General features: G+C 31.7%; 1 protein-coding gene across 1 annotated transcript; it reads left to right on the forward strand.

The window, feature by feature from the left end:
* Positions 1–2,060: 2,060 nt before the first annotated feature.
* On the forward strand, positions 2,061–4,513 carry LOC140016678 (uncharacterized). Its single transcript, XM_072070258.1, has 3 exons — positions 2,061–3,418; positions 3,570–3,648; positions 3,754–4,513. The coding sequence occupies exons 1-2, from the start codon at positions 2,372–2,374 to the stop codon at positions 3,636–3,638; spliced, it is 1,116 nt and encodes a 371-aa protein (XP_071926359.1). The 5' UTR covers positions 2,061–2,371; the 3' UTR covers positions 3,639–3,648; positions 3,754–4,513.
* The last annotated feature ends 11,565 nt before the right edge of the window (positions 4,514–16,078 follow it).

Genomic DNA, 16,078 nt, shown 5'->3' on the forward strand with positions numbered 1-16,078 from the left:
GATGTTTTAGAATGTTAATACAGATGGTGTTTTACCCAAATTTTGTCTTTTTAAAACACCATCTAAAACACGGATGGCAAACAAACCCTTAATTTTTCATAAAAATTGTTTACTTGCTCAAATAGAAAATCAGTACAAAATAGATAGTTTATGTTAATTTTTTAACAAGAGATAATTATGAAAAAAAAGTTGCAATTCTTTAGATTGTAGTTAGAATCCATGGTTTTTCATTTTTCTATTCAAAGATGAATTAGAGATGATATTCACCAAGAGAAGGAAACAAAAATCTAAAAATATTACTTGAGAAGAGGGAATATTTTTTTTTTAAAAAAAAGAAGAATGTAATTTTGGGATTTTGCATGGATGCTTATTGCAAAATGGAATGGTGCAATAAAGGAATCCAAACCCAACGTACTACAAGTGTTTCTAATTTGCTAATAATTGGCTTCAAACCATACGTACTTGGTAGTATCTCCTTGCTGTGTTTGGCTCTTAATTAATTAGCACATATTGGCCAAATATCAAACTGAATATATTAGCCAACCCTAAATTACATGTTAGTTACACTTAAAAATAAGTCAAAAAAGCTAAAAAGAAATACTAAAAAAAAGAATTAAGCTTGTGGAATATGGCAAGGGGCCAACTACTTCTTTAGCATCCTACCATGTTGGGGGTATGTTGACCAAGTTATTGCGTTTCTTATAATTTTGTTGCTTGGAGTAGATGGAATCGGTCTTCCTCCTTTTTTTTTCGGTACATAATCGGTCTTCCTCTTTAGTGGCCCCATTTGTTTAATTTTTTTTCTCCCCCTTGGTAAATAATTGATGGAATTGGTCTTTCATCTTCTTGAAACTCAATTTTTAGGTGCACCACTTCCGGCAATGAGCAACTTCATGATCCTTGTATACTTCCACTCTATTTCCAAGCATACGTGAAAATGAGCAATTTGAAGATGCAAATCAATTTCACAGAATATTGTAACTAAATAAAACTTAAAGGGATCTTTTTCAAACATACATTGTAAGTCTAGAAAAACTTAACAATCAATGAGAAAATTCTTTTATTGTTTGGATGGTGAGTTATTTGCACAATTTTACTTATTTATATCATCAACACATTTCTTAACTATTTTTTTATCTCACATATTTATGAAGAAACAAGATTTTGTATACATTAGCTGTAATGTTTTCTATTGCACATTCCTTTGGACTTCTCACTCTCTTTCAAATGACGTACATCAACGTTAATTGACCCCATTTTTTTCTTTTTCTTCTGTCAAGTTAATTGACCCAATTGAGCATATAGCTCAATGTTAATTCTCCTTTATTTTACAAAGAAGAATGAATTGTCAACACCGATCACTATCCACAATTGTTTACATCTTCTATTCAAAAAACATGTAAAGTTAGAAAAATGAAATCGAGGTTCAGCAAATGCATGCATCATTTTGGTTCTCAAGCAACATTAAGGAATTTCACATGAATCTTTTTTTATCTGCATAATTAACTGTTGTCATCATCTCCCTTTTAATCTTAAAACTTGATATTCATTATTCAGAATGCTCTCTAATTTTACGACACAACGACATAACTAAAACAAAAAGAAACATGAATAATCTCAAATGGGGTTGCATACAAGTTCAGCCACTTGCGAACCCATCTCGAGCAGCTCGAGTCAAAACTCGACTCGAGTTCTATTAACACTAAGTCGAGCCAAACCCAAGCTTGAATTTAAACTCAAAGATGCTCAAGTCCCTAAAGAGAAATATTAAATAGCAACTATTAATGAGAAATAAAAAGACATATTAGCCTAGTGCAAAAATGAATTTACTTTTACCACTTTGGCCGAAACTGCCTTTCAAACCAATTATCAGACCGCTGAATAAAAGGAAAAGTAAAAGCAATAAACTATAAATTTGGGAAAAAGAATAAAAACCTTTCCAATAATGTCGTACAGGACAAAACTACAGTGCGCACAGCACACATCTGCGTAGAATAGTAAGCAGCTTATGGGATTAACATGAAATAACCCGAACGTTAGAACTACCCCAAACTCTCTCCTTCTCTTTCTCTCTCTCTCTCTCTCTTTTTGTCCACTTTGCCCCTGGCCCCCCATACATAAACTTACATTCCTGGCCAATTTTTCCCCACAACCATCAAAATTCAGCAAACCATCTTTTCCGCTGATCAATTACTCCCCTACAAACGGAAAGCTAGAAGAAAAGATATGCAGATTACAATTACACCTCAAAATAAGCTTTTTTGAGTCTTTCTCACTAATAAATTACTCTTTTTTCCATTGAATGTTATAGCCCATATTTGAATATTACTACAGACACCGAAGAAAAAAAAAGAAGAAAGATATTGGGTTAATGGCGATGGGTCTAGAACGAGAAAGAGAACAATCATTGCCATCCTCATCATCATCCAAGCCTTTGCATAATTTCAACCTGCCGTTTGGATTACGGTGGGGTAATCAGAAGTTTTTACGATGTATGAAGGTTAACTCTAACGGCGAAATCTCCGCCGTCCAACGCCGTCCTTCGTCTTCCTCCTCGCTAGCTGCTGCTTTTAATGCTAGTAATGGTAATAGAAATGGGAATTTGAATTCTTCTTCTTCTGCTGATGTTCTGTCCATCATCGGAAAGAGGAAGGAGAGAGAGAAATGTGAGGACCCATCTATTGTTCTGGTGGATTATCACCGTGGATCCGATTCTAAGAAAGTGGGTTTAAGTTTGATGCCTCCTCCTCCTCTGGCATCGTTTTCGTCGGCCGGTATCGTTGCTACTGAGTCTCGCCAAAAAATCAAGTCGGCAGAGAATAGAGATAGAAGTGGTGATGGGATTGCTGCAGTGAGGGAGAAGCTCATGTTTGATCTTCAAACAGCGGCGGATAAGATGAAAGATGCAATTTTGAGGGAGAGGCTTGAGCCAGATGAGCAACATGATAATCTACCATCGTTGGTGCAGGCGCCGGCGACTTTGGTGGCAACGGTTGCTACTACTGCATCGGAGATTGCTGAGGCAGCTGCGCGACCATGGAACTTAAGGACTAGGAGGGCGGCCTGTAAGGCGCCGTCTGGTAACAGATGCTCCTCGGCCGGTGCCGGGACCAGTAACGGTGGCAGTGGCGATGATTTTTCACCTGAAAAGAGTTTGAAGGTGGATTTGGCGAAGCCCAATTTTGGGGCTTCACCATCGAGGGTAGCGGTGGTGGAGAACAATAAGTCGTCACCAAGGCTGAGGAGTGGTGGCGCCACCACTGCTACCGCTTCTCCGAGTAATGAGAAGAAAGAAAGAGCTAAGTTTTCGGTTTCTATCACACGACAAGAGATCGAAGAGGATTTCTTGGCTATTGCTGGTCGAAGGCCACCTCGCAGGCCTCAGAAACGTAGCAAATATATACAAAAAAATTTGGATGTAAGTCAATTTCATCCCTCGTACATTTGATTGTCATCTGCAATTGATACTTGCAAGATTTGATTTTTATAAATGTGGGATTTTTATATGCATTTTTATTATGGTACATTTTACTGTTTCATTGATTTTGAGGTCTTATGTTAATTGGCAGACTTTGTTCCCGGGCTTGTGGTTGATAGAGATTACTGCAGAGATGTACAAAGTTCCTGAAACGCAGTAGCTGTAGAAAAGTGATGGTTTCTTTCTGATGCTAAATGAGTAGTAATCAGAGGAAAAATTTTGGAACGATTGATTAAATTCAAGCTGTCTAATTCTTTTTTTTTTTTTTTTTGCAGAGGTGGGGTTTCTGCATTGCTGACTAAACAAGTGTAATTGTGAATGACTACTGATCATCGACTAATGTAGTGGTATACTGCGTAACCAACCTCTGGGAATGCACTATAAATTTGGGATTTCCTCCAATAGCAAGTAATGTAAAAAGAAAGCACTGTTGCTGGAGCAATTCTAATTGTTGCTATCTCATGATTTCTCTTTATTCGTAATTTTCTTTCTGCTTTTGGAATAAATTAACTTGTTCATAAATGTTGATTAGTGTCTTTACATTGAAGACAGTGCATTATCAAATCATCTTTTTGTTTCAGTCTCTACCAAACTCAGTGTGCCTTACTAAGCTTGCACCAAAATGCTGTCACTAAGGTTGTGGTTAATGATTAGTTCTACTAACAAACTAACATTACTGAGAGTAGTGCTTTTCTAGTGCTACGGTGATTCTTTCTGTTTTTCTTTTTTTTTTTTTGGTTTTTTTGGGTAGGGGGTAGTGGTGGTCTTCATGTTGGAAACCATGAGGTTATAGAGGTAAGGTATGGTTTAATGGTACTGTGTTGCTATTGTTTTTTGGTCTACCTGTATATGCAGGCAAACATCTTGAACTGAAAGTTGAGGTATCGACTTCAGTCATTGATCTCAAAAGCTTTGTAATTATCTACGTATTGCTATAATATATAGTACTGTAACTTGCCCTTCTCCTCCTTGGATCTTGTTTCCTTGTGTAACCGCTATACTCTTTCAGTTTTGCTGGTTTCGTTCAAATTTTAAGTCCTTATCTACTTGCAGTTTTGCTACTTGGTAGTATCTTTCTTTCTATCATACCCAATGATGGACTACCAATTGTCTTCAACATGGCGTTTGATTTTGAATCTAATCACCAGCAAGTTCTTTCTGCTGTTCTTTGACATCGACTTGAAACAGAGAAATGATGTTTTTAATTGGTTTGATAAAGTTCAAAAATACTTTAGATCATTATGTACTAATAATATATAGTTATCTTCCATTCCTGTTTTGGGAATGTTAAAATTGCCAGCAGAAATGGCCTAGTTTACAAATTACACTAGAATCTAAACTTTCATGAATTCTACAGACTACAGTTCAGTCTCCAAACAACTTTCGAGTAGTTTTTGAAGACAATGGTATGAGATGCTAACAAATGTAAATTATATCTTGTTTTCGTTAGGCTAAACATCTGTTTTAGTCAATTTAGTCCCTGCACTTGTAAATTGCTTATTCAGACCTCAATTTGTTACAAAAATAGATTTTCTCGCTAAACTTTTGTTTTAGCCAATTTAGTCCCGACTATGATACTTTCAGCGCATTTGGTCCTTATCATAATAATCTGAACTGAAATGGTCTTGACGGCAGCTTTCATTCGATTGCAATTTGCCTTTTGGAAGCTAAATTTTTTTATTAATCATATTTCTAAATCTATATTTTGTGGCTTGAGAAAAACATGTATTTATATAAAATTGACACTTACCAGTAAGAGCTAATGGTATGAAACTAACAACATTGTTATTGAAACCATGCTTATTATTCGTGTGGGATCTGGAGTTAGCTTAATGATCAATCAAAATATAGCCATTCATTTTGTCGACAGGTGTTTAGTGTTTCCTTAATTCATGCTTTTCTCACATTCAAGCACCAAGGAGTTTTACAGCACTTCGGATTAGTTTCAGGCATTTGGAGCCCATAAATATCAAACAGAGCCATTAGTTTTCATCAAGGACTTGGTTCTCTTTTACCTTTAAAGTAACTATCTTTAACTTTTCATAAATGTATATGCTTTTAGATTTATCACTTGACGCAAATATTTAATCGCTACTCCTTTTTTTCTTTTTTCATTTATGTGTTTATTTTTCTGTTTGTTGCATATTTCTTCTATTTGAAATTATGTTTTTCTATTTACCTATTTAAAGTGATTAATAATTATTTTTAATATACTAATCATTAGGTGAAAGTTATGAAAATGGCTATAGTTTTTACGAGTAAATTTATTTTCTATTGCACATTAAACTTATAATATATTCTAAATAGCCAATAAAATTGGTACATAATAAATTAATATTTTATTTTTGTGTCTAAGTGCTGCAGAGAATTTTAATTAGAAATTGAAAGGTATTCCAAATTATGGCATATTGCGATGGTATATTCTTTTGTTGATTCTACTAATTTATAATTTTTTTATCTTATATACAAAAGACATGCCCATTTTGGTCATTATTCTTAATACGATACAAAAAATAAAGGAACTCAAATTTATTTATAATAAATACACAAAACAGATGTCAATGTACTATTTTCATGCAATCTGAGTAAGATTTCTGTGAATCCAGATATATACAGGTATACAATGATGGTATGAACCAACGATGAGATGGAAGATCTCTTCCAAACCATGTATATAATAGAAGTCCACTTTAATAATAAACAAAATCGATGTTTTGAACTGCTACTCTGCTATAAGAATTTACAATCATTGATATCTTTTCATGCAAATTTTAGATCCAAATCTAGTTCTTAGAAGCAAACAAATGATCATGTTCTGAATTACTAATATTGAGATAAAAATTTGACTAAAAGAAACGTTCAAAGTGCAAAAAGAACTAAAGTAACACCATATGTCTAATCATCTAAAAATGACAGAAAGCATTATTAAAATAAAATTTCAAATACAGTTTCTACAATTGAATCTAAATATTTTTTGTTGGAGACATAAACATTAATGTCAAAAGGATTGTATAAATTCTAAAAACTTAATTTTACAAATTCTACAATTGAGCTATCTACTTATTACAATGAAATCGCATAATCTAAAATAAAATCTTATTCTTGTGTTCTTAATTCTAATTTTTGTAGAAATTTTACAATCAAGAAACCATATATGACAATCAACATAACATTTTTTTCATTTTTTTTACCAAAAATAGTATAAAAATCTTAAATAAGATAGACACGTGCTAAAAATATTAGTTCAAATGTTGATTCTAGAGATGTATTTATGTATATTATTTTTTTTACTTTCAATAGATCTTTTATTACTAGTCGAAATACATGCTAAACGTATCTCAAGAAGTTAAATTGAATCAATTATCAATTAGGATGAACTGATAATCACTAATATTGTTAGCAAAATTAATAAAATAAAAGATGGTGCAAATTAATGATAATGTATTATTTTATTTTTGCTATGATAGTTTGACACATTTTAATCATTTTTGGTACATTTTTATTGATTTGGTAGTTCATTTATACTAATTATTTTGCTAAAATTATGAATAGTTGGATTTAAACAAAAAATTTTTGAGAGAGTATAAGATCCAAAGTATCCACAATTTAGAGTTTAGGGTGTAAGTATCCAAAATTAAAGTTTAGAGTGCAAAATATAAAAATGATATAAGTTTGAGAGTGGAAAGTGGAATCAATTTTGTCAATTATCCTTGATGGTGATGAGAGGACGTGTTCATAACAAAATTTCTCTTTTTAATTATAAATTTTGGCCTTATTTACATCAATAGATTAAATATCATTTTATATAATTATTTTGATCACACAATATAGACAAAATATATACACCCATAAAGAAAAAAGGGACATGATAGTAATTTGATAATTTTACCTAACCTACAAATACTATACTCGCTTCAGTTAAAAATATTTTTATTTATTATGAACGTTTAAAATAATCCATTCTAAACTTAAAAGTTTTCAACAAGTAACATATTTGAACATTGAATGTTGAATTGATTAGCAGACTAAAAAAGTTTAAAATCATAAAAAAATTTTATGTGAGACAATTTAGTATCCATTCTTTTGGTATTATATGTTTGAATTAGATTGAATATTGGATGGTGAGATCAATTTGTTTGACTCTTAGAACAATTTTACAAATTTAAAATACGAATAATTATCAATCTCATAAGTTACAAATGTAAATGGAAAGGATGGATTGTTTCTAATATTGTTTTGGATGGTAGGTGAAAAATCTTTTAAAACCTTCAAGACATCCTAATTTTAACCATTAAACAATATCATTCATCATAATATAAGACAATTGGCAAACATAGAAGTTATCAACTTATTTGATTTATAAGTCTAGTGATATATATATATATATATAGATACACACACATATATGTATGTATGTATTTATTTATTTATTTATTATTGTAGTATTACCAATAATGGTGTGTACAATCTTTTTCAAATCAACAATAATACATTGATTGCCGTTCACTCTACCAATCAATACTCCATTAGTGTGAAAGGATTATGAGGGTTTTAACTAGTTTATCTCTAATTGATTATGCAATCATTTAATATGTTTTTAACATGGAAGGTCCTAGTTGCGATATTGGTCAATGAGCAATATTCTTTGACAAGCACTATAAGTATAGGACATAAAAGTTAATAGTTTGCTAATTTTCTATTCTAATCTTGGACACTTTGATAATAGAAGGAAATGTATTGTAAAAGTTCAACATTATGATCATGTTTATTTTAAAAAGGCAAAATTTCACTTTGTCCCCTCAAACTATAAGCAGAATCCCACTTCAATCTCTAAACTTTAAAATGGGATATTTAAATCCTTAAACTATAAAACATGTCCCGCTTTACTCCAATTTTTAACAGAATGCACAAAACCAAACGGAATAGTTGTCAATTCTGTTAGTTATTATTATAATTAAAGTTAACCAAATCCAACAGGAACATAAGTGTAATTTCATGAAATCCAAAACTTTTGATACACTCCAAAATTTTAAAAATTATTCATTCACCTTCTTTCTCTTCCTCCCCATCTCTCCCTTCATCCCAGCCACACACTGCCCATGCCACCCACTACCACCGTTTGCCACCAGAAGTTCTGATCCTGCCCTTGACTCGCAGCCCTCCATTTGTTAATTCTTGTAACATAATCACAACAAAAAATTTTAAATATCATAAACCAAATCAATATCAACAAAAAATTTTAAGTGGGAAAAGAGGGAGATAACGAGGCCATAAGGGATGGTAGTGGCGGTGGTGTTGGAGGAGGAGGAAGAGAGGATGGATCGTGCGGTGGCGGTGGAAGTGAAGGTGGAGGTCGGAGGTGCGTTGGTCGAGGATTTCGAGGTAACCTTTGTCCCAGAGCCAAGACTCAAAAGCCAGGTCGGGTACACTCAGGGCTAATGGGTTGGAGGAGAATACCATTTTCTTTATCTCACTACTTTTCTCTTAAGGAAATTTGTATTCCGTGATTTGGCTGGTGGGAAACAAATCAAACAGGATTGACCCATTTTCTTGGTGGTCTTTTGTTCTTTTCTTTTTCCCCTTTTTTTCTCAAAACATGTTTCTAGATTTTTGGTTTTAAATTCAGTTGGTATTTGTAAAATTGGTTTTCAAGAAATCTCAAATTTGTTTGGAGTATTCTTTTCTTGAACAAATCATTTACATTATTTCCGTTATAACATTAAAAAAAATGCTCCTACAATGTTAGGATACGAAATTGGGTGAATGAAGAAGAGGGGATAAGAAATTAGGTGGGGCGGCTATTCAAAGGGAAGACAAGAAACAAGTTACAGGTTGTGATAAGTACAAATGGTGATGTATTGGATGGCAAATTTTTTGTGATTTCTTCTATTTGTGATAAACGTCATATTTTTGGATTCATCACCGGGAAGAGAATAAAGTAGTAAAGTGTGGTGGACGATGATGGTAGGAGAAAAGGGAGAAGATGGTGTAGCAGTGGTTGATGTGCGGTAATGGAGGAAGAAGGCAGTGAAGAAAAAAAAGGAAAAAATAGAAAAGGAAATGAAAGGAAAATAGAAAAAAGGTGGGAAAAATAAAAGAAAATGAAAGTTTAAAAAAATGGCTTTTTTTTTTAAAAAAAGGGAAAAAACTGTAATTATTATTAATTAAAGAGGTAAAATTATCTTTATCTCTCTGACTTTTTTTATTGGGTCTCATGAAATTATATTTATGTCCCTATTAGATTTGATTAAATTAAATTATAATTATAACCTAAATGAATTGGCAACTATTCTATTAGGTTTTGTGCATTCCGTCAAAATTTGGAGTAAAGTGGGACGGATTATATAGTTTAAAGATTTAAATGTCCTATTTTGAAGTTTAGGGACTGAAGTAAGATTTTGGGCATAGTTTGAGGGGATAAAATGGAATTTACCCTTTTAAAAATTATTAGTAATAGAGTTTAGCAAAGATTATGTTGAAAATTATGAAGATGATCATGTTTTTATGTGTAAGTTTATTTTCTGTTGCACTTTAGACATATAATATATTCAAAACTATCAATGAAATAGGTACATTGTAGACTAATGGTTTATCTTTGTATCATAGATGCTGCAACGAATTTTAGTCAAAAATTAAGACGTGCTCCAAACTATGACATTGTGATGGTAAATTTTCTGTTGATTCTACTAATTTATGATTTTTTTTTAATTTTATATAGAAAATGTGTGCCTATGTTAGTGATTATTCTTGGTACCATGCAGGAATTGAAGGATCTCATATTTGTTTACAATAAATACCACAAAGCACATATCAATGCACTATTTTCATACCATTCGGGCAAGATATCCATGAGTTCGGAGATATACATGTATACAATGATAATATGTACCAACAATGAGATGGAAGATCTATCCCAAACCATGCATGAAAACAACATATTTATTTCTGATTATTCACTTTATCGATCAAAACATACATAAGAATTCTAACTAGTCCTTTTGTAGTTAATTGTGTAACCCTTCAATTTGGATTTAACATGGAATGCCCTATAGTAATTAGTCATAATTTGTCGCGATATGATTGTGATCATGTAGCAATATTTTTTGACAAAAACTATAAGTATCAGGGGCATACGAGGGGTGATTTTTAGATTTTTTTTTATCTTGATAGGGCACTATCAGAGCATGGTAAATTGCATGGCAAAATTCTGTCATTTAATAGATTTGTTTGAATTAAATGAAGTTATATTCAAAGATAAATTATTCAATTTGGTTGGGTCTGACAAAGATCTATTTATATATGCAAGGAACAATTGAAAAATTCCTCCTAACTTATACGACTCATATGCAAAACTTCATTGGAAGTTGAAGAGGGTATGTTCATATATTTTACAAGTAAATCAAAAGAGAATTGTGTAATTCCAAATGATCTATCATATTTGAAGATGTGGAGATGCAAGATAAACCATATGATTTTTTACAAGATGCTAGATCTACATATTTTTTATATTATAATTCGAATGGATCGTTTAACGTCGTTCAGATTTGATACTTGGAAATGAAGATATTAACGGCATCATTTGATAATTAATCAATCATTTGATTGGATTGAGAGTTGAAATAATGACATTAGAGTTTGTAGTTATACCTTGTTATTTTAATTATACTTTGTCAAGATTTGTAAAGCTTGTAAGACTTGTATTCAACTTCTATGTCGGATATGCTCTAGTTTTATTTTGGGTGTATTAACTATTAAATGGATTAATTTAGTTAGTTAGATAGATATCTTATATTGTCATGATTTCTTTGAAATTATGGTGGCATCTAAACTTATTTTGCAATCAGAAATTTTGGTGCAATCTATTTGTCGATTCTTTGTTTTTCTTATTTTCTTTTACATTTACGTTTATTTTTCTTCATTTTCTTGCACATTTTCGCTTTAAAATTTTTTACAAGTTAGATCCTCATATTTGTCAAAATATGAATGGCCCATGCTGATATAATTGCAAATTGCAATTGGCAAACTTTCTCCTTTCGCTAGGCAGTCTCAAAGTTTGACAACTTCAATGCATAAAAAAATGCTTAAATTCTTATTGAAAAGATAGTTAAATTCATATTTTTCAACTTCATATTAGTAATTTTTGTAAAAAATTCATATCCTAAATCCATCAAAAGATGCTTAAATTGTTGTAAAAGACTCACATCAGTAATTCTTATAAAAGATTCATATTAATTTGGGTTACAAGATGTCAATATTCGTCGAGAATAGTGTTCTAACTAATATTTTTGTATAAGACCGTGAAAGTTTCAATGAAGAATAGAGAATTGAGTCTTGATGTTGTATTATAATAGATAGACATAGAAAAGTAAAATTAAGCATAAAGACAAGTTATGGATCAGAATTAGAATTCTAGTAAAATTAACTAAATTGGAATTTTGAACCATAGTTCCAATACAACAATCTAAAATGATTGATTTATATTTTATAATATTTTCATATCCAAGTCTTGTCTTAATCTCCTTAGAACAAAGGATACCAAAATCAAAAGGAATGAACAAATTGCCATTCTTAAGATTACTAATATCAAGCTAAAAAGTGGCCAAAAAGAAACCTTCAAAGTTCAAAAAGAAGGCACAACCATACATCTAATTGTCTCAAAAAATGGAAAGCATTAGTAAGAAAAAGAAAAAAAAAAGGAAAAATAAAGCATGGGATAGCAGCAAATGAATGATGGCTTGATCTTCTGTCCTCAGAACCTATGACACATAGCTAAAATTTATTTTTTTTTAACAACAGCAAAATTGATTAAAATCACAATTGTAGATTATTGCTTTAAATACATTAATTTTCAATATTTCATTTAGATGTTTTCATAAATAATTTTTGTTGGCAATGGATTGAATTTAGAACATTAGAGATAAATTATCAATTGGAAAAGGAAATGACTAGTTTGATCAATAATTGCATTTTTTTTCTTCTTTTTTGGACTTTGCATTACAGAACAAGGAATCAAAATCAAATAAAACTACAGTACCTTTAGAAATGTAAGAGTCAGGAATATTCAAAAGAAGATTAATTCTAGCTCCATTTTCATAATTCTTTCATGAAGGACTTTTATATGAACTATATAAGTTATAACTTGGGAATGACGGTGCGGATGAATTTGTTCGTTTTGTCGATGATGGCTGATCTTTCTAGGAATGCTGCTTCTGCATAACCTTTGGTATCATTGATGGTTTGGGATTTGGAGCTGAACTAGTACAATTGCTCAGCGAAAGAAAATGTAAGGATCGGATTAATGTATTATTTCTACGGTTATCAGAATTCGAACTACTGTTTCTTTGAAATTGCCAAAATGGTCTAGATGATGGTTTCTTTTCCTCTTCTATTTCTGTATTTGATTCAGAACTCATTGTTTAAAACTCCTTCAAACTTTTTTCCTTCATATTAGAATTGAGGTGTCTTTGCATTCTCTATTCTTGGACTGGTTGTTACAATGGTACCTAGGATGATGGTACTTTTTCGCAAATACAATGAAATTGGTTTGGATTGATGAATTTCCTTGAAGGGTTTTTCTACATTAGGCATGATTGTAGTAATTTTCTTGATATGACTAGGAAAAATCTTGCTATTGGCAAATAATTAATCTATTGAAGATATGAATTCTTGGGAAAAACTCTGACTAATGCAGAAATTGAAATCAATGGATTTCAAAAACAATGCATCTGATATTTTGTGGTGGCATTCCACCAGGACTATACCTACTTCCTTAAAATCATGAGAGAAAGAGTATCTTGAACTCACAATAAGCCTTGAAATTTCTGAACGAACATCTACTGCCATAGTCCTTGGCTCTATTGATCAATATTCTTTTAAACAATGCCAAGGCAGAACATATATAGGTATAGTAAAAGCACAAAATTCTGAAAAAAAAAAGAACAAAAATATTGAGTTGTTTTGGGACTCAAAAGATCAAGAGAGAGAGAGAGAAAGAGAGAGAGAAAGAGCGGATTGGTGGGAGTAAGAGTTAGTTTTTGCTTTTTATGTTAAGATTATAGTAGTGGATAAATTCCAACATAGTATCATATTCAAAGGAGAAGTGACTTATTTCATGATGGAGTAACATTGAGCTATGCATTATGCCAAATGATATAAAAGAAGTAAAAAAAGGGATATCTAGAGATAATAATTGTTGATTAAAAGTAAAATAATTTGTGCATCGAAAGGCTATGTGATGAAATAATCTTTCTACAAGGTTCCCTATGAAACTTTAGCTTTTTGAAACTGAAATTAGAGAAAATATAAGGTACTTCACCTTGTAGCCTTTACGATTCAAGAAACCACGTATTTGGAGTGAAATGGACAACCTACAAGCATGGAATTTGGCCGCAGATGTCTTAAAAAATTGTAGGACCACTTACTTTGATTTTTTAGTCAAGAGGCAAGGTATATGGAGTTTTGATACTTTATAGAAAATTTTCTAGAGAATGTAGATAGATCCAAATTATTCTCTTCCCTCCCAATAATTATTATGTCTATGCTACTTAAAGAAATAATGTTTAAAATTTCACTAAGTTAAAACATTTTTCTTTTACTACAAAAAATGTATCTTAAGAAATCCATCTATGGAAATTGAAGTTTTTAATTCCTATGACAGATTTGCTAGGTGCTTTGGTGATTATCTTGTTTTGCAACAATTAAAAGTTTGATATCAATGTGTGTACGCGATAAAATTTCAAAATTCCATTGTCTACAAAGCGTGTGAAAAGTTGTGCATTAAAAAAATGAAGATAGTTCGTGTTTAATATTCAAATAGAAGATAAATTATCGTGCGACAATAATGTTAAAAGTTTCTTCATGTTTAACAAAACATAAGTGATGATGGTGTCTATTTTATTTATGTTCTAGAGTACTTGAAGATTGGCAATACTAATTAACCCTGCATTTTTGTATACTAATATTTGGTAAAGAAATGCCAACTTACACTTATATTCTAAAGTAGCAGGAAGAGCAATGCTAGAATGTGGCACATTTAAAAGAGAAATGGAGGTCATAATGTTCAGGTTTTAGAGGGCAGCTAATTGTATTTTTTATGACCTATAGATAAAAAAAAATAGTTTGTTTTTTTCACATTAGAGGATAAAACAATCAAATATGATTATCATTTTACGCTTCTTTAGTATCTAGGAAATTCAAATATTTTTCTAAGTTTTGAAACTTAAACCATAAGGTAGAAGTAAAAAAATAAATAAATAAAAGTCAAAAGTTGGAAAATAGCTCGAAATTCGACTATGTAATTATTGTCTTTCCATTGATTATGCCATTTAAAAAACAGGTTTATTGTGAAATTGATGATGCAGGATCATATATATATATATGTGAGACCCCGTAAATTTTCTCATTTTCTAGGTCTTATTCTATTTAATGGCATATTTTTCTGCATTTTCTTTATTAGGAAAATTTTCTAGATAATTTTTATGAGTGAATATAGTTTTTAGATGATTTTTTTAGTATCGATTAGTTTTTGAGAAATTAAGAGCGTATACCGGACGCGGGACCCGCTAGTGCGGAAAGTTCGGTAAAATTCGACCAGTTCGGTTAAATTTTAGATATTGGATTTAATTTACCGAGTGTAATGAGATAATTAGAGGTTACCAAATGGATTGGTGTGAGAGGAACAAAGGATAACCATGCATTTAATGAAAGTGACAAGTGTCACTCAGAGAGTAAATCTTACTTTTTGACCACTATTCACCCTTTTACCATTTTACTAAATAAACCAAAAATTGGTCAAAAATCCTCTTCATTTCAAGCTATTGTGGCCGGCCCTCTTCAAGGAAAAAGAAAGGAAAAGCTCTCAATTTTCTAGTCTCCAATCTTGTTCAATCTTCAATTCCAACCGTTTAATCTTGTATTTGCTCCATAAAAACCCTTAAGTGAGTGGTTGTGAGGTGATTAGTGAAGTGGTTTGGAGGATTAAGGCGCCAAGTTGCTCTTTTCTTGGGTTGTTAAGGTGAGTAACTAAGGGACCTTTCTTTCTTTTCAATAATGCTTAATTATTGACTTATGTGAGATGAATTGATGGGTTTAAGTGTTGTTTCATGACTTTTGGTAGAATTTGGTGCATTTTTCTATTTAATCATGATTTTTCTATTTTTATATGATTATTATGGTGTGGCCTTGGATGATGGTTGGAAATGATCTAAAATGAAGCTAGAGGGTGTAAGTTGTGGCTATTTGCGGAAAATTTCCGCATTGAAAGGAAATTTCGGAAGTTAGGGTTTCAATTAACCTCATTCTGCCCGGTACTGTTCCTCCTAGTTAGAGGCCGAATTAGTCTTGGATTAAAACATGAAAGTTGTAAAGGATGGTATTTTATAGTGGCCTGCAAAATTTCAGGCCCATCGGAGTAACGTAGCTATGAAAAGACTGAAATACCCCTGCTGCCCTGTGTTTGTCCGAACCTCATAATCTGCTTCTGAAATGGGGTAGTTTGACCATGAATACGACTGATTTGGTTATTGATGTCTTCTTAAGAAATATAGTATGATATCTTAGCTTTCGGATGGCTTTGGAATCACTTGAATTGGACTTTGGTAG

Source organism: Coffea arabica, chromosome 11c (genome assembly GCF_036785885.1).
Source record: "Coffea arabica cultivar ET-39 chromosome 11c, Coffea Arabica ET-39 HiFi, whole genome shotgun sequence".
NCBI lineage: Eukaryota > Viridiplantae > Streptophyta > Magnoliopsida > Gentianales > Rubiaceae > Coffea > Coffea arabica.